Source organism: Mixophyes fleayi, chromosome 12 (assembly GCF_038048845.1).
Source record: "Mixophyes fleayi isolate aMixFle1 chromosome 12, aMixFle1.hap1, whole genome shotgun sequence".
Classification (NCBI taxonomy): domain Eukaryota; kingdom Metazoa; phylum Chordata; class Amphibia; order Anura; family Limnodynastidae; genus Mixophyes; species Mixophyes fleayi.
The window spans coordinates 26,132,453-26,152,363 of NC_134413.1; the positions used below are offsets into that span (position 1 = coordinate 26,132,453).

A 19,911-nucleotide genomic window follows, 5' to 3' on the forward strand; every position below is an offset into this window, starting at 1 on the left:
CCTTTTTATTTAGCCACATTGGTTTAGACTTAATTCTTTTATATTTATTTCCCATAGGAATGAACTTATACGTGTATGTTTCCAACAACATTTTAAAGACAGCCCACATTTCTTCCGTATTTTTTCCTTCAAAGGCTTTGTCCCAGTCTATGCTCTTTATAGACTCCTTTAGCATATTAAAATTTGCCTTTTTAAAGTTTAAAGTCCTAGTTGATCCCTTATACTGTTGTTTCTGGAAACTAATTTCAAATGAGACCATATTACGATCAATGTTTCCCAAGTGCTCCTTTACTTGAATATTTGATATTACGTCTTCAAGTCTCAAAGTCGCAATCACGGGTGGGAGCGATCAGAAGAAATGGAGCAAAGCACCTTTCTTTCAAAACTGGCCTCCCTTGATGCAAACACATGAAATCTGTAAAACAGAGTAAATGTGTGAAAGAAGGTCCAGGTGGCCGCTTGACACAGCTGCTCAGTTGAGGCACCATGCCGTGTTGCCCAGGAAGAACTCATCGACCTAGTGGAGTGAGCCCTAAAATTACCTAGCACAGGTTGACCTCTGCTCCACCATAAGTCTGACAGATTACAGCTGTAATCTGCCAAGTAATAGTCATCTTACATGCTCGTCAGCCTATCTTGTGCGCGTCAGAGAGCTCATACCATATCCAGAGAATGAAGAGAAACCTCATCCTCTGAAGCCTGACGTTAGGTCAGGGCAAGTCCTGATTTATGTGGAATCTGGACACCACTTTAGGGAGGAATGAAGTCTTGGTTCGAAGAAGCTCCTTACCTTCATGAAAAACAAGAGGAGACTTGCATGACAATGCTGCGAGGTCTGAAACTCTTCTAGCCGAAGAAATGGCTACAAGGCTGACAGTCCTCCATGTCAGAAACTTCCTGTGCAACTCCCGTGCATAAAACTGAACAAACCGGACTCGCTCAACAGTCGACATCATCTTGCCAACAACATTCATGCAGAAGTATACATAGTTCTGTTTGCAAGCCAACAGAAAAGCAACAACCTTCTGCAAGGTCCGATTCTTGCCCGGAGGCAAGAACACCCACTGTTTGCGAGTGACCCAAAAAGATCGTCTGTTGCATCGGAGTCAAATTGGACTTCTTGAGGCTGAGGATCCAACCGTGGGAGACTGGGTTGTCATCTGGATATGGGACAAGAGTACCGCTGGGACTTCAAATTTAGAAGATCGTCCTGTTAAGGGGGATTGTAATCCCCTTGGACAACAGCAGTGCAGCCATAATCTTGGTGAAGACCCATGGAGCCGTTGCCAAAGCAAAAGGAAGAGCTTGAAACTGTTAATGGTCCGATTGCACAGCAAACCTGAGGAGGTACCAATGACCCTCCCAGATGTCAAGGATGACTATCTGCATGTTTCGGTCTAGAGCCACCATGAACTCCCTAGTTCCATGCTGTGTGTCTGTGGTGAAACGAGGTATTAATATCACCCTAACCAACCTGTCCCTCATTTCTCACAAAATGTGGATTATAGTATGTACTTTTTATAGCCCTTGCTTTTGTTCCCCAGCTCAACAGAGTACCACTGCAGTGTCTAATTACACGTGGATAAGGGGACATTGTAGCTCATTGCAAATATGTATATTGTTTATTTTATATGGTTGATATTGCATAAAAGCTGTTAGTCATTGTCTTAAAGTGAAGCCAGGAGGGTTATGGGTTTAGATTGCAGGATACAGGTGAAGGGGAAGGCCAATTAGTATTCATTGTTCTCAACATGATTAGTTTAGATATTTTGTCTATAATCCAGCAGGGGACCTTCTGTGGAAGTACAGCTCATCTCCACTGCCCCATCCAACCCCCTGATACAGCACCCCCAATGGTTAAGGATAGACCCAGGGGTTTGCCCAGGGAGGTGAAACCGCTTTGGAAATTAGATCCTAGATATAAGGAGCCACTCCAGGGGGATAGGCGATATTCATTCTGGGACTGGAAGCTGCAGGGTGCCTGGGTTTAGAGTTGATGTTCTCTACCAGTGAACTACATCGACAGATCCATGGGTCGCCAAGTCCAGACAGCCAGGTGACTGAACTCCTTAAGCTAGTGGGGTAAGGGACAGATAATATGGTAAACCTGCCTTGCATTTATTTACTGTGTGGACATAATATTGTTGTAGTGTTTTTATTACAATAAATGTACTGTTGTACTTTTCTAACTGCATTTGCTTGAGTGACTAATAAGGAGCTTAGAAGGTACTGGGTAGGCTTCCCTGGCTTAGTAAGGCACCCGTGGGTGACCAGCCAGAGTGAAGTGGGTAGAACTGGGCCAGAAAACCCGGTATCTTCACAACATCAATGACTGCAAGAACAACATCTTAAATCTGGGCACCCTCAGCTGGGTGTTCAAAGCTAGGCTTTCAAACAAGAAACAGGTTAGAACAAGACCCCAAACCTTCTTGAGATTCCTGCATCGGTATAACCACTCCTGAAGAAATCAGAGAGTGGATGGCCTCTTGCAGAGCCATTTGCTTTGTTAGACTTGCGGGGAGCCCCATGGAAAAGAGCTGTCTGGGAGGATAACAGAGAAGATCAATCATGTACTCCGGGTCCATGATTTCCTTTACCCAAGCATCTGTGGTAGACTGAAATCACTGATCCCGGAATAGAAGTAGACGGGCTCCCACTACAGCGGAACATTTGTGCACAGAATGCCCGTCACATTGACTGCTTGTATGCCGACTTAGCAGCTTGGCACTGAGCAGACCAGGCCTGGCATCCACGTTGCAAATCACACCTGTGGGCGGATGACATACCTCTGGAATACTGACCCCGTGACCTGCCAGAAGATCAAAAGGACCGAAATATGGACATCTTGGGTTTTGGAGCATTAACAGGAAGAAAGGCCCAAACAGAACACCCCAGAAAAAGGGATTGTTTCAAAAGCCTTTTTAGACTTATCAGCCTCCCAGGAATTAAACCACATGAAGAGGTGAAAGAAAAATAATTATTTGACTGCAAAGAGAGAAGCTCCACAGTCTCAGGAACTACAGTCTCAGGAATATCAAGCAGCTGGCACACAGCCCGTATCAAATCCTTCACCCTCTGACAGTCAGAAGGAACTTCCTCTACAAAAGATAAGTTCTCTACATCCGAGTCCACAAACACTTTACTATCATCCTTGGAAAAACAGAATTTCACTGCTGGGGTACCGCCACCCGCCTGTGCTTACAGGAGGAAGATGGCGTAGTGGATTCCAACATCCTCTCTAATGAGGAGGAAGCGGAAACCAAACCCTGGCCTTAAGCTGCTAGACCTGGTACACAGGACAGTTATCCAGAGTCCACAGCCACAGGTCCAGCGAACCAGGAATGTAATCCATCACACTTTCCACAGATGCAGGGGAAATTGGAGAAGGACTGCCCACTAGTAGGGAACGCACCAACAGGGCAAGCTCAGGCACAGGACTGACTAGTGACTGAGCCCAGGCAGGCCCTGCAGAGTCGGAACCAGAACCCCCTGGCGCACACAGCATGTGATAAGCAGAATGGCAGGCTACGCACAACGCGTCCATGCCTGACCGTCACAAAGGAAATTTCATGCTGCATACGACATAGGTGCACCTCGTAATAAAAGTCACCCTAGCCTTAGCCCTCAAGGATCTCCCCCTATCTGACATAATATCACAGATGGGAAAAAAAACAGAGGAAAAGACAAGCAAAACACAATCAAAGCAAACAAAAGGGAGCCTGCAATACAGCCAAAGAGTTCAAACAGTCTGAGGGACATACCACTCAGAAAAAACAACCCCACAACCTGTTACCTTACAAGAGAATGGACAGAGAAGGGGAGAGCTGGAGCTCCAAAATAGCTGCGTATTCCGGTGTCTGCACATGAGTAGTGATATACCACCAGGGAGAGGGAAGAACCTTCCCCAGGTCCCAGCACTGGATTGGCAGCCATCCAGCAGGACAGTCCCCTCCGCAAATCCAGTGCCTAACAGGGGCTTACACTAAAACTAACCTCTACCTGACCCAGCCGCCTAAGGAATCTAATGGCTGCCTCCATTAAGAGACAGCCATCTAAGGGGGCCCATTGCAGAATCCTAACTGCCCACCCCACTTTGCTGGGAGAGGGTTATACTCATCTTCTGCCATGCCTCCGTTGCGCAGGGATGACAGGCACAGCCTGTGGTGACCATGCCCGGCCCTCCCATCTAATGATGGGAGGGCCGGGCAGCAGCGGAGGCAACTCCATAACACCTCAGAACCCCCGCTCCAAGCAACGCAGAACCGTCCATGGGGTGCACTGCAGAACGACAGTCAGCCTCCTCCTCACAGCATGAAGCCACATACACGGCTCCGATAACACTGGATAACACTGGATAAATAAAATACATAAATAAAGCAAGCAAATAAAAACTGAAAAAAAAAAAACATAGGTTGTCCACCAGCCCCAGGCATCCTATATGCCAGGGCACTAAACTAGACTGATGCCTACTTTCTTAAAGTGCCCAACGCCTATTCCCGCTACACTAAACCCCAATGTACCTGGCATCCCCCAACTGGATGCAGAAGAAATTATTACTAGTCACAGCATTTATTCACTTTCTCTTTCAGAACTTTCTGAAACATGCCCATCTTAATTTATAGATTTGATGACGAAGGGATGCGGTTGCAACATCAATGTAAGGCTTTTATAAGAGTAGGGATTTAAGCTGGAAATTTTGCCCACTGTAAAATTAGTGTTCCAAGCACAGCCTTGCTGTAGCATAGAAATAAAAAAACAAAACAAAAAAAGCAAAATCTATATAGAAGAAATGTAACTTCACAATTAAAGCAATAGCTAACACACATATATAGCTGACTGTAATACTTTAATACATAGAACTACTTTAGAACTGTATTTGGAACTTTAGTTTTCTAGGCTTGATAACGTCCCCAAAAACAGCTAAGCTCTGAAATCATTTTTTAACATGAAGATGGATGTACACGAATCAGGAAGTCCTAATAAGTACTGGTTAATTCTACTCTGGACCATGACAGTCCCTTGAAAAGTGATGCTCTACAACAAATGACATCGGTGTTCCTAGAAAGTCACTGCTTGTATATTTTGAAGAAAGTGTGTAGGAAGAGTGACGAAGAGTTGCATAGTTGACCAGATATTTCAGGCTGGCAAACCTCTGCAAAAAAGAACTTTCTCTGGAACAGTTGCTATATAATCAGTCACAGCTGTTCTGCCCATGCAGGAATGTCACAGAGTTACAACATATAGATATTAGCTATTTCGCGCCTCTTTGGTACAAGTTCGTACAGAGCTGTAATACACGCATACATGAAATGGTGTTGGAAAAAAGGGATTATCTAAATAAAGCAAAATATTTGTTATAACGCGTTACATGCATATTACCTGCCCCTTAGGTTCTCCAGTTCCCTGTGATGAAGCATGCTACGTATATGCTCATCCATTTCCTACGTAAGAACAAAAATACATATATGAAGTGGCTGTAGCATCTATTAGTCACTTCAAGGTACAAGATTGTACAGCTAAAATCAGGAGCTGGCTGTCATTTCTACCAGTGTGAGCTAGGCAAGAGGCATGCACACTATACATCACTGTATGGCCGCTGCACAATGGTCAAAGCGACTCCAGACATAATAAAATAAAGACTCCAGCGCAATGATCTTGCTGCAAAGTCATAATTTTTTTATTCCAATATTCTGGAATGTTATAAAAGGGAATATCCGGCATAAAGGGAATGTAACAGTTCTGAGGCAATAGAATATTTTTGCTGCAGCAACAGCGTGCTGGAGGCTTTATTTTGTTATCTCTACCAGTGTGGCGAACCCCAGAGCTCTCCTACACAGGGAACTCCAAGGGTAGGCACTCCCATCGGTGTAGTAGCTAAACACATGCAAAAGCACCATAGATAGTATGTTCAAAATAAACATACAATAACTAAATCCTTATTGTAAACATTTACACTTTCACTTGTAATCCAGTATTGTACGTAAATACATAGCCTGAATTTAGCAAATATAAGCGAGAGAGAGAGAGGCAGATAGTCACCATCCCCATACAATCATACTTTTTAACTCCAATAGGAGTATCTCATTATTTTGAATATAAGGAGTGTTAGCAGTAAGGAAATCTAAAAAATACATAGTCAGTGTTATAGAATAGGACAACATGTACCCCAAACAAACGCATTACCTTTTTGGAACTGTATACAATTTGGCACAAGATGCATTTTCTTTCCCGCATCGTTGCGTCTAGTCAATGAAAACTCAAGCCATAGCTGTAAGAAGGGGAGACAATGGAACGCATTAGTTAGAAAAAAACATTGCCAGTTTGTCAGAAAAGCAAGGCTTTACCATTAGCCTGTTGCGTTAGGTGAAATCTCCTCTGAGAGAATATCTTTTGTGGTTTTACCAGTAACCTCAAAAGCTGTGTGGTTTTTTTTTGTTTTGTTTTTTAAACTCTTTATTTATTACAAGAGGAAACAACAAAAAAATACAAATCACAAATAAAACAGAAGATTATAAGACAACAAGATGTATCCTCTTATTTTAATTTTACTAACGAGGGGAGAAAAAGATCAGGGATGGAGGAGAGGAAATAGAGGGGGAGGCACGTATATAAAAGCTGTGTTTTTAAATACTGACCACCAGCACATTACTACGGTACTTCTTTAATATGCTGTATATTAAACTTATTATTTACAAAACAAGTTTATTATACATGAAAATCTTCTATGCAAGTCCACATACAAGCAAACAGTATGCAGTGCTCTAACACAACTTTTTTTTTTTTATCAAATTCACAATATATTTTAGGTGCTGGGACACAGGGCAGCAAAATGACTTGACTCCAAGGTCACAAGAGCCATCTAGTACTGGGATTAGAAACAGAGCACACAGCAAGTCTCTCAATGCCCTTGTTTGTCAGTTCATCTAGCCTCTTGGCCACCACTCCTTGAAGTATTTAACATTTCTTAATAACAAATACAATAAATTAAATTAGAAAATGTATTTGACTTGCAGACCCCAATTTAGAAATCCTAGCATGTAATATTTAAAATACCCCTTTATCAAATGCATCTAAAATTATACTGCTAAGTTCTAACATGTATCAGAGTAACATTACACTATTACAGGAAGAGTAACACTCTCTAGCAGACCTATAAACACTGAACTGCTTGGGAACGAGCACTATAAATACATAGGCCAAATGACTATTGGCTGTGGGAGAGTATTAAGGACATAAGCTGATGAGGTCTACAAGAGACTACTGAAACATAACCAACTCACTGAACTGAATTGTGACTGTTATGGGGATGAAACCTACATGTAATATAAGCCATGTAGTGAACGATTAGTCTCCAGTGTAGTAAAATTACAGTGGAAAAAAAAAATGAGCAAAGGTTTTGGCCAGTTATATGTTTTGAGTTGTATGTAAAGCTTAATGACTACATTTTCCAACTTTATCTATTGAAAATCTGATAAGTTTGGATATTATAGTTATTTACATTTATACTTCTTAAAAATAAGGATACTTTATTTTAAAAAAACAACCAAAAATAGCACTTTTCTCTATATATGCACGTATGCCATTTGTCCACCAAACCTATACATTTACGCATGCCCCTGTCTACATGAGAACGTTATGGTGGAGTACCATCAGCACCTACTTGGCTAATTTAAAACAGACTGAGCATAAAAAGGACAGTGTGATGTGGGACCATTAAACCACCACTTTGAAAATATTTTTTTCTACTTCTGTTTGCCGTTTCCTGAATAATCAAAATAACATAAAAAAGGGAACTTATTCCAATATGCTACAAAATAAATGCATGAAACAAAAAAAGGGGAAAACCTACATACAATGCTGAAAAAGGAGTTTTTCACCACTTCATTGCCTTAGTCAAAATTGCTCTGTCATTACACTTGTCCTTGCTATAAGTCTTACCTTTAATGAAAAAACTCCAAATTACAACAAAAACTTATTATTTTCATTATTTGAATACATTTTCTAATAAAAGATTATTCATAACCTAACAGAAAGGCTTCAATTTTTGTGTGGTGATGTACAGTTTACGCCCACAACTAGTTCCTAGAGGTTCTGCATTCACAAGAGGCCATATGCTAAAGCTAATTTTTTCCCCACAGATCTAAGTCTGAAATGTGCTAACTATATAAAGCAACAGCTGAAGAGAAGACGACAGTGCCATGGACTCAAAAGAGCAGTTGCTTTTAAAATGTGAAGACTTTTACTGCTCCCAATATCCTTTGGATAGATATTATGTCAGTGAATTCACAGGATGAAGTTCCCCCTTAGAACTCTAAAGAACTTTCAGAACTATGTAACCAATTAAGGTGTATAAAGTAAATATGCTATATCTACATATGTCAAATTGATATAAACATACTTGAAAAACAGAGAGTGCAGATAGCCATTTTGTGTGCTGAACCAATACTCAGCCTATCAATTTGTTCAATCATTTTATTTGTTCCCAGGGAATTAACAGCCTGAGTTCTTATGAATTTTGGACCAGCCGACTCCACTGTATATAAGCACACTTTAAAAAAGGTACAAACAAGAAACAAAGGCACGTTTACAACAAAAGAAACATGCTTATCCCCCCCCGAACATAAGGTGAACCATTTGTTTTCCTGTTGGTAAAATACAAAGTTGACAGGAAAACAAGAAGTTTAGCCTTTTAGCGTCAGGAATTTTTTGTTTTTGTTTTTATTTGTAGAAAGACAGTCTACACCAGATAGTCTTTGGTTTCTACCTCAATCAGGAGATTGTGGTCCTGGTTTTTCAGGATTTGGCTGCCTCTTCAGGTCCCTGTTGCATATAGTCTGTGCTCTGTTGGTCTACATGGACGGAAGACCCACAGAGCACAGACAATATCCAACAGGGACTCGAAGAGGCAGCCAAATCCTGAAAAACCAGGAGCACAAAATTCCTGCCGCTAAAAGGCTAAATACCATACTGATTACTGGAAGGCTGGTGGTTCAACCCCGGCAGCTGTAAACAACCTGTGTGTTCTTAGGAAACGGAAAAAAAAAAAAATATCAAATTTGAAAGACAGCGCTGGGAATTGAAAAATAATAAACTTTTATTAAATAAAAAAACATCACAAACAATATAATAATCTTAAACAGGTAAATATATGCTCTGACCAATACACTGACGACACCTGGACTAGCTGCCATGCGCAGCACATCTGCATACCACTCGAGGGCGATCAGGATCACCATAATCCCCTCCCGCTTGACCCCGTAGTACCTGGGAAAAAATCTGGATGGGGAAATCCAAGATAACCCAAGTTGAATGTACATGGCATGGTGACAACAACCACTCTGAATGCCAAGGGGTCCTGGTCATGAAGCAGAATCTGGGCATTTGGCGGTTGCGGCAAGACGCCATGAGGTCTACATTTGGAAGACTGCACTTTTGGACCAACCAGTGGAACACCTCCAGATGCAGAGACCACTCCCCTTGCAGCAAAGCGTGTCTGCTGAGGCAGTCTGGTCGGAACAAAGCTTTACACTCAGGACAATATCCTGGCAGCCTCCTTTATTGCCCTGGCACTCCTGGTGGCGCCCTGTTGATTGAGCAAGTTGGCTCTTTCAAATGCTGCCTCCCTTCTGCATATCACTACTTTGACCTCTCTTCACTTGTATACAGTGTTGATGTACAGGAAGGTGCTGGAGCAGATCTGTGAGAACTTTTAAGGACCAGTGGGACCGCACATTGTGGGAAGAAAAAAAATTATTGTCCACCTTTCATTACTTTAGACTTTGCCATCTGTTTCCTACAATACTACTGATTTAGCCTCATTAGGTGAAGAGTGAGGGGACTTTGGTATTGTATGTACAGAATGCGTCAGTTGGTTGTGTGAATGTTTTAATACATTCACACAAATATGGAAAATATATGCTGAGGACTGGTTTCCAATATGTAAAATCAAGTTCATTACTTGAAGAGGAGAATAATAGTGTGTAGGAACATGTTACAATGGAACCATCACACTAATTGCGCCATCAATCTAATTTAAATTATCACATCTGGCAAAATTAAACCTAGTTTTTACATATGGCAGCATAATCAAGCACATTCTTGCAGAAAGGGGTGCTTTGAACTAACCAGCACCTCCCATAAGAAAAGGTTTCATTTTTTGGATATTGGTCTGCAAACCTGTGTTTTCCAACAAAAATTAAGTTACAAAATGCACTTTGAAGTGGTAGAAGTGCAATAAAATAAACCATATGATAGACTACATATCTTTTTTTTTTTTTTAAATCAGAATACAGTACTACACATTTCAAACTGAAAGGACCCCATAAATGTATTCTCAATTACAACAGCCATCAATTGCCTAATACACAGTGGGCTTAACCTGTGCTGCCTTTGAGGTTGTTCCCAGCAGCAGCAGTGAAAAGGACCATTTTTAAACAGATCACATAGCTCTAGCCATCTGGTGAGACTTTGATCATGTATGTCTCGCAAGACTAAGAGTCATGGAGTATTCAATGTGAGTGACAGAATTGCAGTCGATTCATTCTGATTCGCTGCCAGAGACTGTGCCCCACCAGTACCTTCATCTCTGCAGTGAAAGACTTTGGGCATGAACAGAAGGGATTCAGATGGACATGGGACGTTCAGTGGCCCATGTGATCGGTCCCCAGGGTATTTTCTAGTTGTCATGAGTGTTTTTCTTATTGAGCCCTGTCCAAATACAAACAGTGCTTATACAGTAATAAAGGTTAAAAGATTTGATAGGCAATAAAAGTGATATGGTTATACACAAGATAACACAATGTTCTTTATTTTGTGTAAATAAAAATGAGATGCTTCTATCATTAGTTAAGAAAAAATATATAAATCTAAAGTCCCCACCTAGTGGTTAAAAAGGTATTACTAGTTTTCTGAAAGGCAGAGTTTGCCTGTAGGTCAAATGAAAATACACAAACTCAGGGGGAAAACTTTTAAAGGACACTGAGGCATCTTTTGCAGACATCCTACAAAATACAGACACAGAAAAAAGTTTAAACAATGCAAAAAAAAAAAAAAAATAGAATGGGACATATAGGGTCATGTTTTAAACAGAACTAAGCAAATAGGCCACTGCGGTTTACTTCCTTAAAGTCTCCAGGCCATAGCTTTTTAAATGTATAAGTGAGGCTTCCTCAATATCACTTCACATACTGAGTATCCGATATTTGGGGCAGAACTAAAAAATAGGAAAGCTTTTCAGTAATGTACATAATTGATCAGATTTCTGTGTTTTACAGAAGGGAGGGTGATATTGACATTTGACATCATTTTACAGTGTTCTCCTCAGAATATTTGCGGTATTAAAATATAAGAATGTGTATAAGTGCGAAATAGTAAATTATATACCTGCAATAACTGACATGTTATACATCTGATCAGTATGTTTGATAATTGAGAGACAGCAGACAAGACTTAGGAGACATGAATGCTTTAAAAAGACTGCAGATTGGGGCATTCATACAAAGGGGCATCAGTAAAAACATCACAGGAAGTATAACATGTTACGCTTTGTCATTTGAGCTGTTTGCCCTATTTTAGATAGTGCTTTAGAGCTGTGGGTGGTGGTTATGATGGCACAGAAGGAACAATTACTTTATTTTAGAAAAACAAAACAAAAAAAAAAACTGCAATGGAAGCACACAGTAACACTGCATTTTAGTTTCATGGGACCAAATGTCAACTAAATTGAAAGCGGTCATAAGCCAGAACCTCTTTTTCCTTTGTTTTCATACATGTACTTTATTTTGTATAACATGTAATATTAGATTATTAATAATAATGACAATTGCAATTTTGGGACTTAATCCGGATGCACACGCTGCAATATTGCAGTGCATATGGAATACCATATAAAACAGATATGATTATCAGGCATGGTGTAAAATGAGGTTGAAAAACCACCACTTTCAGTCTGTATGTATGGGATCATTTTCAGACTGCACAAACAGGCCAAAAGGAGGCCAGTAGTGATCCAGCTACCCGGCCCAAGAACCAATAGGACAGGGCCTTCTCGATATGGCCACCCACTGTATCACCAAACTGGAAAGTGGGCCTGGTGCTTAAGTAAAGGTTCAGGATTGACCCATTTGTACACCATTAGTCTCATTCAGAACTGTAGTTTGCAGAACAATGGAAAATGATCAATGGAGGAAAAACCTCTTTGAGAACAAGACCGTCTGTCTTATCAATTACACCCATTTCCCATACAGTTCATCTAAGGCTGGGTAAACAATGGAGCATTTTCATCCAATTACTGGGCAAATCAGCAGACATACGAAGTCAGATTAGTGTGCATAGTGTCGGGGTACCGAGGCTTGGTGCCCCTAGTGACACGATAGTCGAAAGCCGTTAAAAAGGTGTCGATTGTCGGCTCATTTGGTTGGCTGTACGGTTTAATATTTTCCGACCACTCCATCCAACAATTATTTATTGTGTGTAAGTTTCCGATCGTTCCACGAGCAACTGCCGATAGTTCCTCAAGCTGCGACTCCTTTGGGGGGAGTGTATATGTTCATTTCTGATGCCTGTACCTGTCCCAAGTGGTGCGGTGTCTGCATGTCACTCATTGGTTATCAGTTGCTTCTAGCGGTAAAGCATATGTCTGCCATTTTAATTAGAAACCTTTGCCAGTGAAGTGTTAAAAAAAAAAAAAAAAAAACAAACAAAACACCATTTTATTTATGTGTATTGCTTATGTCTGCCTCCTTAATTATAGCTATGTGTCACTTTTTTTGTACACTAAATACACACTAATAAAAATGCAAAATATGTATATTACATTTGTCTGCCTGCATAATTATATACATTTTTGTATATAACACGTGTGTCCTATAGATGTGTATTTTATATGTCTGGTTGAATATTAGTACACCGGTGTAAATGGTAATGCATCTTGCACCTGTGTTCTGTAACCCTTTACATGTACACTCAACATGTTTTATAATTGAACCTTTATTTCCTTGTTAATGCATATATTTGTAAAATACACAGAATAAACCACACAATGTACATCCAACAGATTTATTGTTGAATTCTGCAGAAAAAATTCACAGTTGAAAACTACAAAGTTCCAACATATTTATATTAGTAGTATAACTTTGGACTTCTTAATGGTTAAACTGGCAAGTGCTTTGTGGCGCAACCTTCTGAAAACAAACAAACATCTCCATGAAGTTTTTTTTATAGTTTTTCTCTTTGTTTTTTTTTTTACATCACTGATGTTTGCCCTTAATTCTTAAAAATATTCGTCAAGCTTTCCCATCTTCTTGACCACACCCTTCAGAGGACTACCAACATTCTTTTCTCCCTCAGAACTTTCGTCCAATAGGACGATGGTATGTCGAGAATTTAACTTCTATATGTAATGTAATAGAGTGAAGTTCTTTTCCAACACCAAGTAAATTTCCATTTGCTCACCTTCTACACTGCTTGTAATAAGATTATGTTGTGGTTCCTCGTTGTACCTCTGCAAAGGTGCCCTTTACCTCCATAGGTTCTGTAAAACAGGCACCATTTTGGCTATTATAACGAAATACATTTCTTCCCAAAACATTTTACAGCCTCCACATGTGACTTCAAATACCTTCTTTTAATATATCTTTTTTTTTTCGTGGAATTCAGTATCTAATTTTTCTGCTTTAATAAGTGTTCCGCTTTAAAATTTTCAGTATCTACGCAGCACATGTCATGGTGCATTCTTCTTTCTGGAAATAATACAACATTTTTAATATACTATTGTCAGTCGTTCATCTACAAATTCACTAACAAGTCCTTTAAACAGTCGAACAACATGTCAAACTCACTTTTTTTTAATGTTTCTACGGATATGCATCAGTCTCCGTTGTTCTTTAATTTTTAGGTCTGACCCGACGCTTATACACTTGAAATGTATTTCTTTCTTTCCAAGTTTCTCCTATATTGCAGGAGAATTTCATATGCTTCCGGCATATATGTTTTAGTAATTTCTGCATTATTAGTTCCTTTTTGGTATTAACCCTTTGATATTTTCTCTTATGGCAGTCGTAGTATATATTAATGTATATTGTAAATTTTATGTTATGTTTTATGTTAATAAAATTATACATTTGTTTCAAAAGAAGACTAATTATGTTTATCAACTTTCATTTATTGTTCATGGAGAACTTTTATGATCGCATCCTAGGTCTCAGGTATTACCAAACACAGAGCTTGCGGTGAAATTGCTGTGCTGTATTTCAGATCAGCCAGTGTCCTTCCTGTTACCAAAACTCTTAGGGTAGGAACCAGTCTATGGTCTGCAGATATGGGTCTCCTTAAATGGGCGTCCTCCTTCTGGATGATGGGGGTGACTAGTTGCAGCAGTTCCAGGAATGTGGGTTCATGCATTCTCAGAGAATTCCTGAAGTCATCGAGGTTGTTGTCCCGTATCTCCTGTAGTAGGGGCATATGAGAGAATGAGTCTCTCCTCTGGAACCACTCTTCGGTCCAACAAGATCTATTTCTTTCCCTTCGGGTCTGTACTTGCAGTCTTCTTACCACGGCGACCACAAAAAGAGCAGTTGGTTTTTGTTCTTCCAACAGTATCCATATTAGTAAGAAAAATAAAAAATTGTTGCTGTGCGGTTGCAAACAATCATACACTAACGAATGTATGAAGAAACCGTGTTACCTTCGCTTTTTTATGAGGTTTGGGGTGGCTACTATTGAACATTCTCTGCCCTTTATTTCAATTTCTTGGGGATATCATTACATGGAAGTCTTTTCAGTGTGTACAAAATTCTAATATTTGCTCACGACAATATGGCTGTGAAAAGTCGCTGCCCAGATGGTCTGTCTTTTGTTAATAGTCCAAAATGTGACTAGTGTGTACGCATTAATCGTCCGAGCGATCAGACCTTCGGTCGAAGGTAAAGTCGTTGTAGATAACACGGTTGGTCGGAAAATTCTCCAGTGTGTACCTAGCGTTATTTGGTTAAAAAAGAAAACCTACTATAATCTCTTCTGATGTAATGTGATTCATCATGTTTAGATTGTGTTGGTGTGATCTTCTACTTTACGAAATTGGAAGTTTTCGGGCCCTTCCCACCGTTCCAGTTTGCACCTAAATGCTGTATATTGGACCTTTCACTCCCATAACCAGAGGAGGAAAACATACACTAGCACAAGCATCACCATATCTCATATCTATAGCCTAATCAGGGCATTTAGAAAAATAATGCATGAATGTGGTTATGATCACTCCCCCAAAAAATTAGGTTGCTTTAGATAACATGGATTCCAGCTAAGCTCTGTGTGTAAACAAACAAGGGGTTCATGCTTTAGAGGTCTGCTTCATGTCACCTGGCTTTGAATGTTCATTCCAGGATAATCAGGAGCCAGTGAGCCATTTGTTTATTGCCCAGTCCACATAACTTAATATAATAAATTAGGAAAATATATCTTTATTTGATTACCCTTTCACACCTACATGTGACGCAGGGTTTTATCGTGACACCTTTTATAACCCGCTTTTCCCCAGCCTTATTAGAAAAATGTATGCAGAACGTATTCTGTTGAGTGTATGCTGTTGGTTTATTATAAACTGAGTAATTCTTGATTGCACACCCAGGGCAAATATAATGAGCAGTGATTTATAGCATCCCTAACTCTTTATAGTTATTTATAGACACAATGTCCAACACATTAAGCAAACATCTTTAAAACATGAATATATACTAGCTACAGAATGAACAGATTTATGAAGGATGAATACAGTTTCAAAACTGATTAAATCTATGCCAGATTAGAGTTACTGTTGACGACACACACTCAACTCCAGTACGCATACCACAGAGCTTTCATGCCGGAAGCATATGAAATTCTCCTGCAGCTACTGGCTTTACACAACTGTGATAAGGACAAACTTTTCAAATGGCAGTATGAGAAAATCCTTCTAGAAGCTTCATATCATTAGAACAGGAACCTTTAACAGCTCAGCAACAAAGTTGGCCTGTTGGATGTAGCAACTATTTCTGTATGGAAAGAACTTAAAATAGCGTCACTAACAAGGACTCCACATTGCATTCAGCAATGTGGTGTTCTAAGAACTGAACTTTTCTAACACACACACACTATATATATATATATATATATATATATCAAAAAAATCAATGATCCATACAGATATTGCTTCATTTTGTTTTAAGTTGGCATCGATCATTTTTTTTGTGTAATAAACAGATCTTCCCTAAAATATGAATTATGCTGGTCATAAATGCTGTGATATTGCAGCATGTGTGGACAGGGAAGAGCAAAACATTGATGCCCAATAATAAACATAGATTTCAATCACATTATCAGGCATGTTGGTAAAAGTGCAGCGTTCTCCTCAGAAAACTTTGCCAGTCGGGTGGCAATAAGAAGCAGCCGGGTGGGGGCAGTTGTAATACTTTGCAATGATATTGAAAAATGTTGAAGGTTATTGCCAAAGTCCTCTGCACACTCGATCTGGTGTCTTAACCTTATCCAATTTACCCACCTTCCAAATTGTGACATTCGTCACGATTTGGCCAGGAGAATTTGCGGCTTGTACTTAGCTGAAGAGGACGTCACATAAGTGGATGCAAGAGGATCATACGATGCTCACATATATGTCTGACATTTTCCTGGTCCTGTTTTTGCTGAGCATCCTGGCCAAATTGCAGTAAAAATTTAAATTTGCCAGGTGAATCAACTCCATTTAGTAAGCCTTTGACTAGGTCTCTGTGTCTTGATTGTGGGTCCCTAGAACAACCAGTAGCCAATCACATCACTGGAATGAGCACACTGATTTTCTTGGTTTTCTGTAACCTGTTTACTAGTTTTTGAGGACAGGATTGCACTTAACAGTAGCATAGTCATGTAAGAAGGGGAATGTAGGATAAGTGGAGGATGGTGGAAGAAAAAGGGTAATCTAATCAGTAATGATTAGTGTGAGGTGCCTGTAAAACTGATGTGGGAAAACTGTGGTTTCAAAACCCACCTCTTTAAAAAACTTATTTATTTAGGGGCAGATTGAATTTCCGGACTATTACCATTACTGCTGTAATTTCAAAGCATATTTTTGCTCTCTGTGAGCAAAAGTCAGCTGAAAAGTCACCATAGTAACGGTAATAGTAATTTAGAACAACGCTGGGAATTTAATCTACCCCTTAATGTGTAATAATAATAATAATAATAATAATACTACAAACAGGCTATATGTTCTAATCAAGGTTACATAAATGAATAAAATGTTGCAGTCCAAAACAGAAAAGTACCCCAAAACCTGAGTGGTGAAGTTTTAAAACTGCATTTCACAAGAAACAATTGGACAGCACTTCTCTGTGTGGAATTTGTATGCTCACTCCTTGCTTGCGTGGGATCCTCCGACTTTCTACCATGCTCTAAAAACATACTACTGTAGATTAATTGGCTGCTGAGAAAATTAACTGTAGTGTTGTGTGTTAGGGAATTTAGACCAATAATCACTGATGGGGCCAGGGACTGGTGTAAATAATAAATATTCTCTGTTCTCAGCGCTGTGTAATCTGTGGCACTATATAAACTGTATTAATCAGAATAACAATCTATAATACAATCTTACATCAGAATATGTCCATACAGATGTTTTCTACCTTTTCCAAAATATTTACTGCACTTTTCCTTCTTTAGTCACAAAAATCATGAATTAATTTTACACTTGTGTTGATGACAGGGTTTTTCTTACATTTCAGTAGAAGTAAATGGGGATGTGCATTAAGGAGGTCTTTGGAGCCGATTTAAAGTTAAGAAGATACTTCTAAAAAGGGTGTCCTTGTAGATGTTGTGTTGATTTCCTTGCTGATTTACAGAATGTGTGTGTGCAGATTCACTATGACCATGCTGGGTGTCTGCTGCAAACTTTATAAACAATAGACAATAAGATCAACTAATCAGTGATAACAGTCACCTATTGAAAGGCAGAATAGTAAAAGGTAATTTAATGCTGAAACTGAATACCACAGGTAAAACAATCCAGACAGTTGTGAAAAATGTTATCTACAGAAAGTGACAATTTTAACATGCAAACTGTACACAATTTGGATAGTGTGTGGCCCATTCATTGTTAATAGATACTGTCTCACTGCTAATGTCAGTTGATAATGCAATGTCCACCAAGGTCTACTTTTTCCAATACAAATGGCAAGACATAACAAATACTAATTAAGTAAACAAACATTTATACACAATCATACAAATCCATGATTTCTTAATAGCAGCTAAAACTTTAAATATAAACAGTCCACATGGGTGACCGATTATTTTTAGATCGGTAATGGTTTGTCCAGACAAGAGGTTTGGTCATGTGGTGTTCCAAACGGAATGCACCACTAGAAAACTACCACTGATATAGTACCGCAAAGTCACTAACTATTGCCATGTCAAGTACGCTGCTGAAAGGAAACCCATACAAGAAAACTACTACTACATTAAGACACTGTATCCTTATTCCAGTTTTAGCTGCATTCTAGTCCATAAAGCATTTAATGACAATACCTTAAGTAATGGTAGTACAATCCTCATACTGATCTATATTCTGAGCTCTGATGGCATTGGGTTTGACAAGGTAGAATGACATGACAGCCCCATTTGAGTACAGATTCTAAACACAACAACAAATGATGAAATAAACTTCCACTGCATCATTCACACTGACATAACAAAGGTTTGTTTTCTGAATTATCATCCATTTCCATACTATAAAAAATAAATCAACTACTGAAAAGGTTTTGATCTGCGTACAAATACATCAGTGAGTAATTGGACCACACGTGTCCATGTGGCTGCTGAGGCAGTACAAAATAACAGTTCAAAGCTTATCTACTTGCATTTTCATTAGCACCAACAATGACCTGTCAATAAATGATTAAGTGTGGGAAGCACAAAGTGAAATGGCCAGCAGGGTCAGATCTTATGTATCCAGAGTCGTCCATTGACACAGTTGACTGTCTACATATCTGACTGCATTCATATTTTCATGCAAAAATCTTTTCCAATGAAACGTTTTCCAAGAAAGCTGTGTATGCACGATCTCAGCAAGCCATGTGGATGTCAAAACACTTCTTGTCTGACAGAAGGCATCACTAAGGATACATATAAGAAGATGCACTGTACGCTATGCTGGGAACTTTATGTATTACTTGTCAGGGACACCTCAGATACAGTGGTGACAAGATACACACAAAGGACCACCACAAACCTTGTACGACTAATGCACAAGCTGTACAGCACAAAGAACACTACTTCATACGCCAGACATACTTGTTATGAGTGTTCCCTGCACTTGTATCACTGTGCACCAGTTCCTGTAGTCACATAGACCCTCATAACAGCTTAATAAATTACTACAAAACCCACTCACCTCAGAACACAACGTTCCCCCCAAATATTCGGGCTCCCTCTCCCGGCCTGTCCTGCTACACTCCCGCCAGCACGACCTGTACGATTTCTCCTGCAGACATACAACTTCCGCTTCCGGTAATCGCTGCGAAAAAAACATGGCGCCACCCATGACATGGTTGCCATGGTAATCAAAATTACATTTCTGGTATTTTTTTTGTCAACATGGCCATAACAACAAATGGCATTGCCTTCTCCCATTACATAACGATATCCTGGTGAGGTTATTGTGCTTCTCATAAGGAGAGCTCCTGGCGTTATGTAGAACTAGTGTTACGGTCCCTGGTATGAGACTGGATGCCGAGGACATTACCTGCTGCTTGTCATCTGTAAGTGTACAATGGGTGGAGTAATATGGACATTTAGGAAACAGAGGGTGAAGCAACATGGCCACATGGGGGCGTGGAGCAATGTGGGAACTTATACTACTGGGTGGTACAATATGGGAAATTATAAGGG

At 39.6% G+C, this 19,911-nt stretch overlaps 1 protein-coding gene across 2 annotated transcripts in view; it reads right to left on the reverse strand.

Annotated features, from left to right (window-relative positions):
- ZNF106 (zinc finger protein 106) overlaps positions 1-19,509 on the reverse strand; it is a 51,845-nt gene extending 32,336 nt beyond the window's left edge. Inside the window, exons 1-3 of one of the 2 annotated variants that reach the window (XM_075192280.1) lie at positions 19,415-19,509; positions 6,184-6,268; positions 5,380-5,441 (exon numbers count right to left, since the gene is read on the reverse strand). In XM_075192280.1, coding sequence (XP_075048381.1) covers positions 5,380-5,441; positions 6,184-6,234 — 113 coding nt within the window. In that variant the 5' untranslated portion in view covers positions 6,235-6,268; positions 19,415-19,509. The remainder of the gene's footprint in view (positions 1-5,379; positions 5,442-6,183; positions 6,269-19,414) is intronic. The other variant, XM_075192279.1, reaches the window with a different exon arrangement.
- Positions 19,510-19,911: the final 402 nt, after the last annotated feature.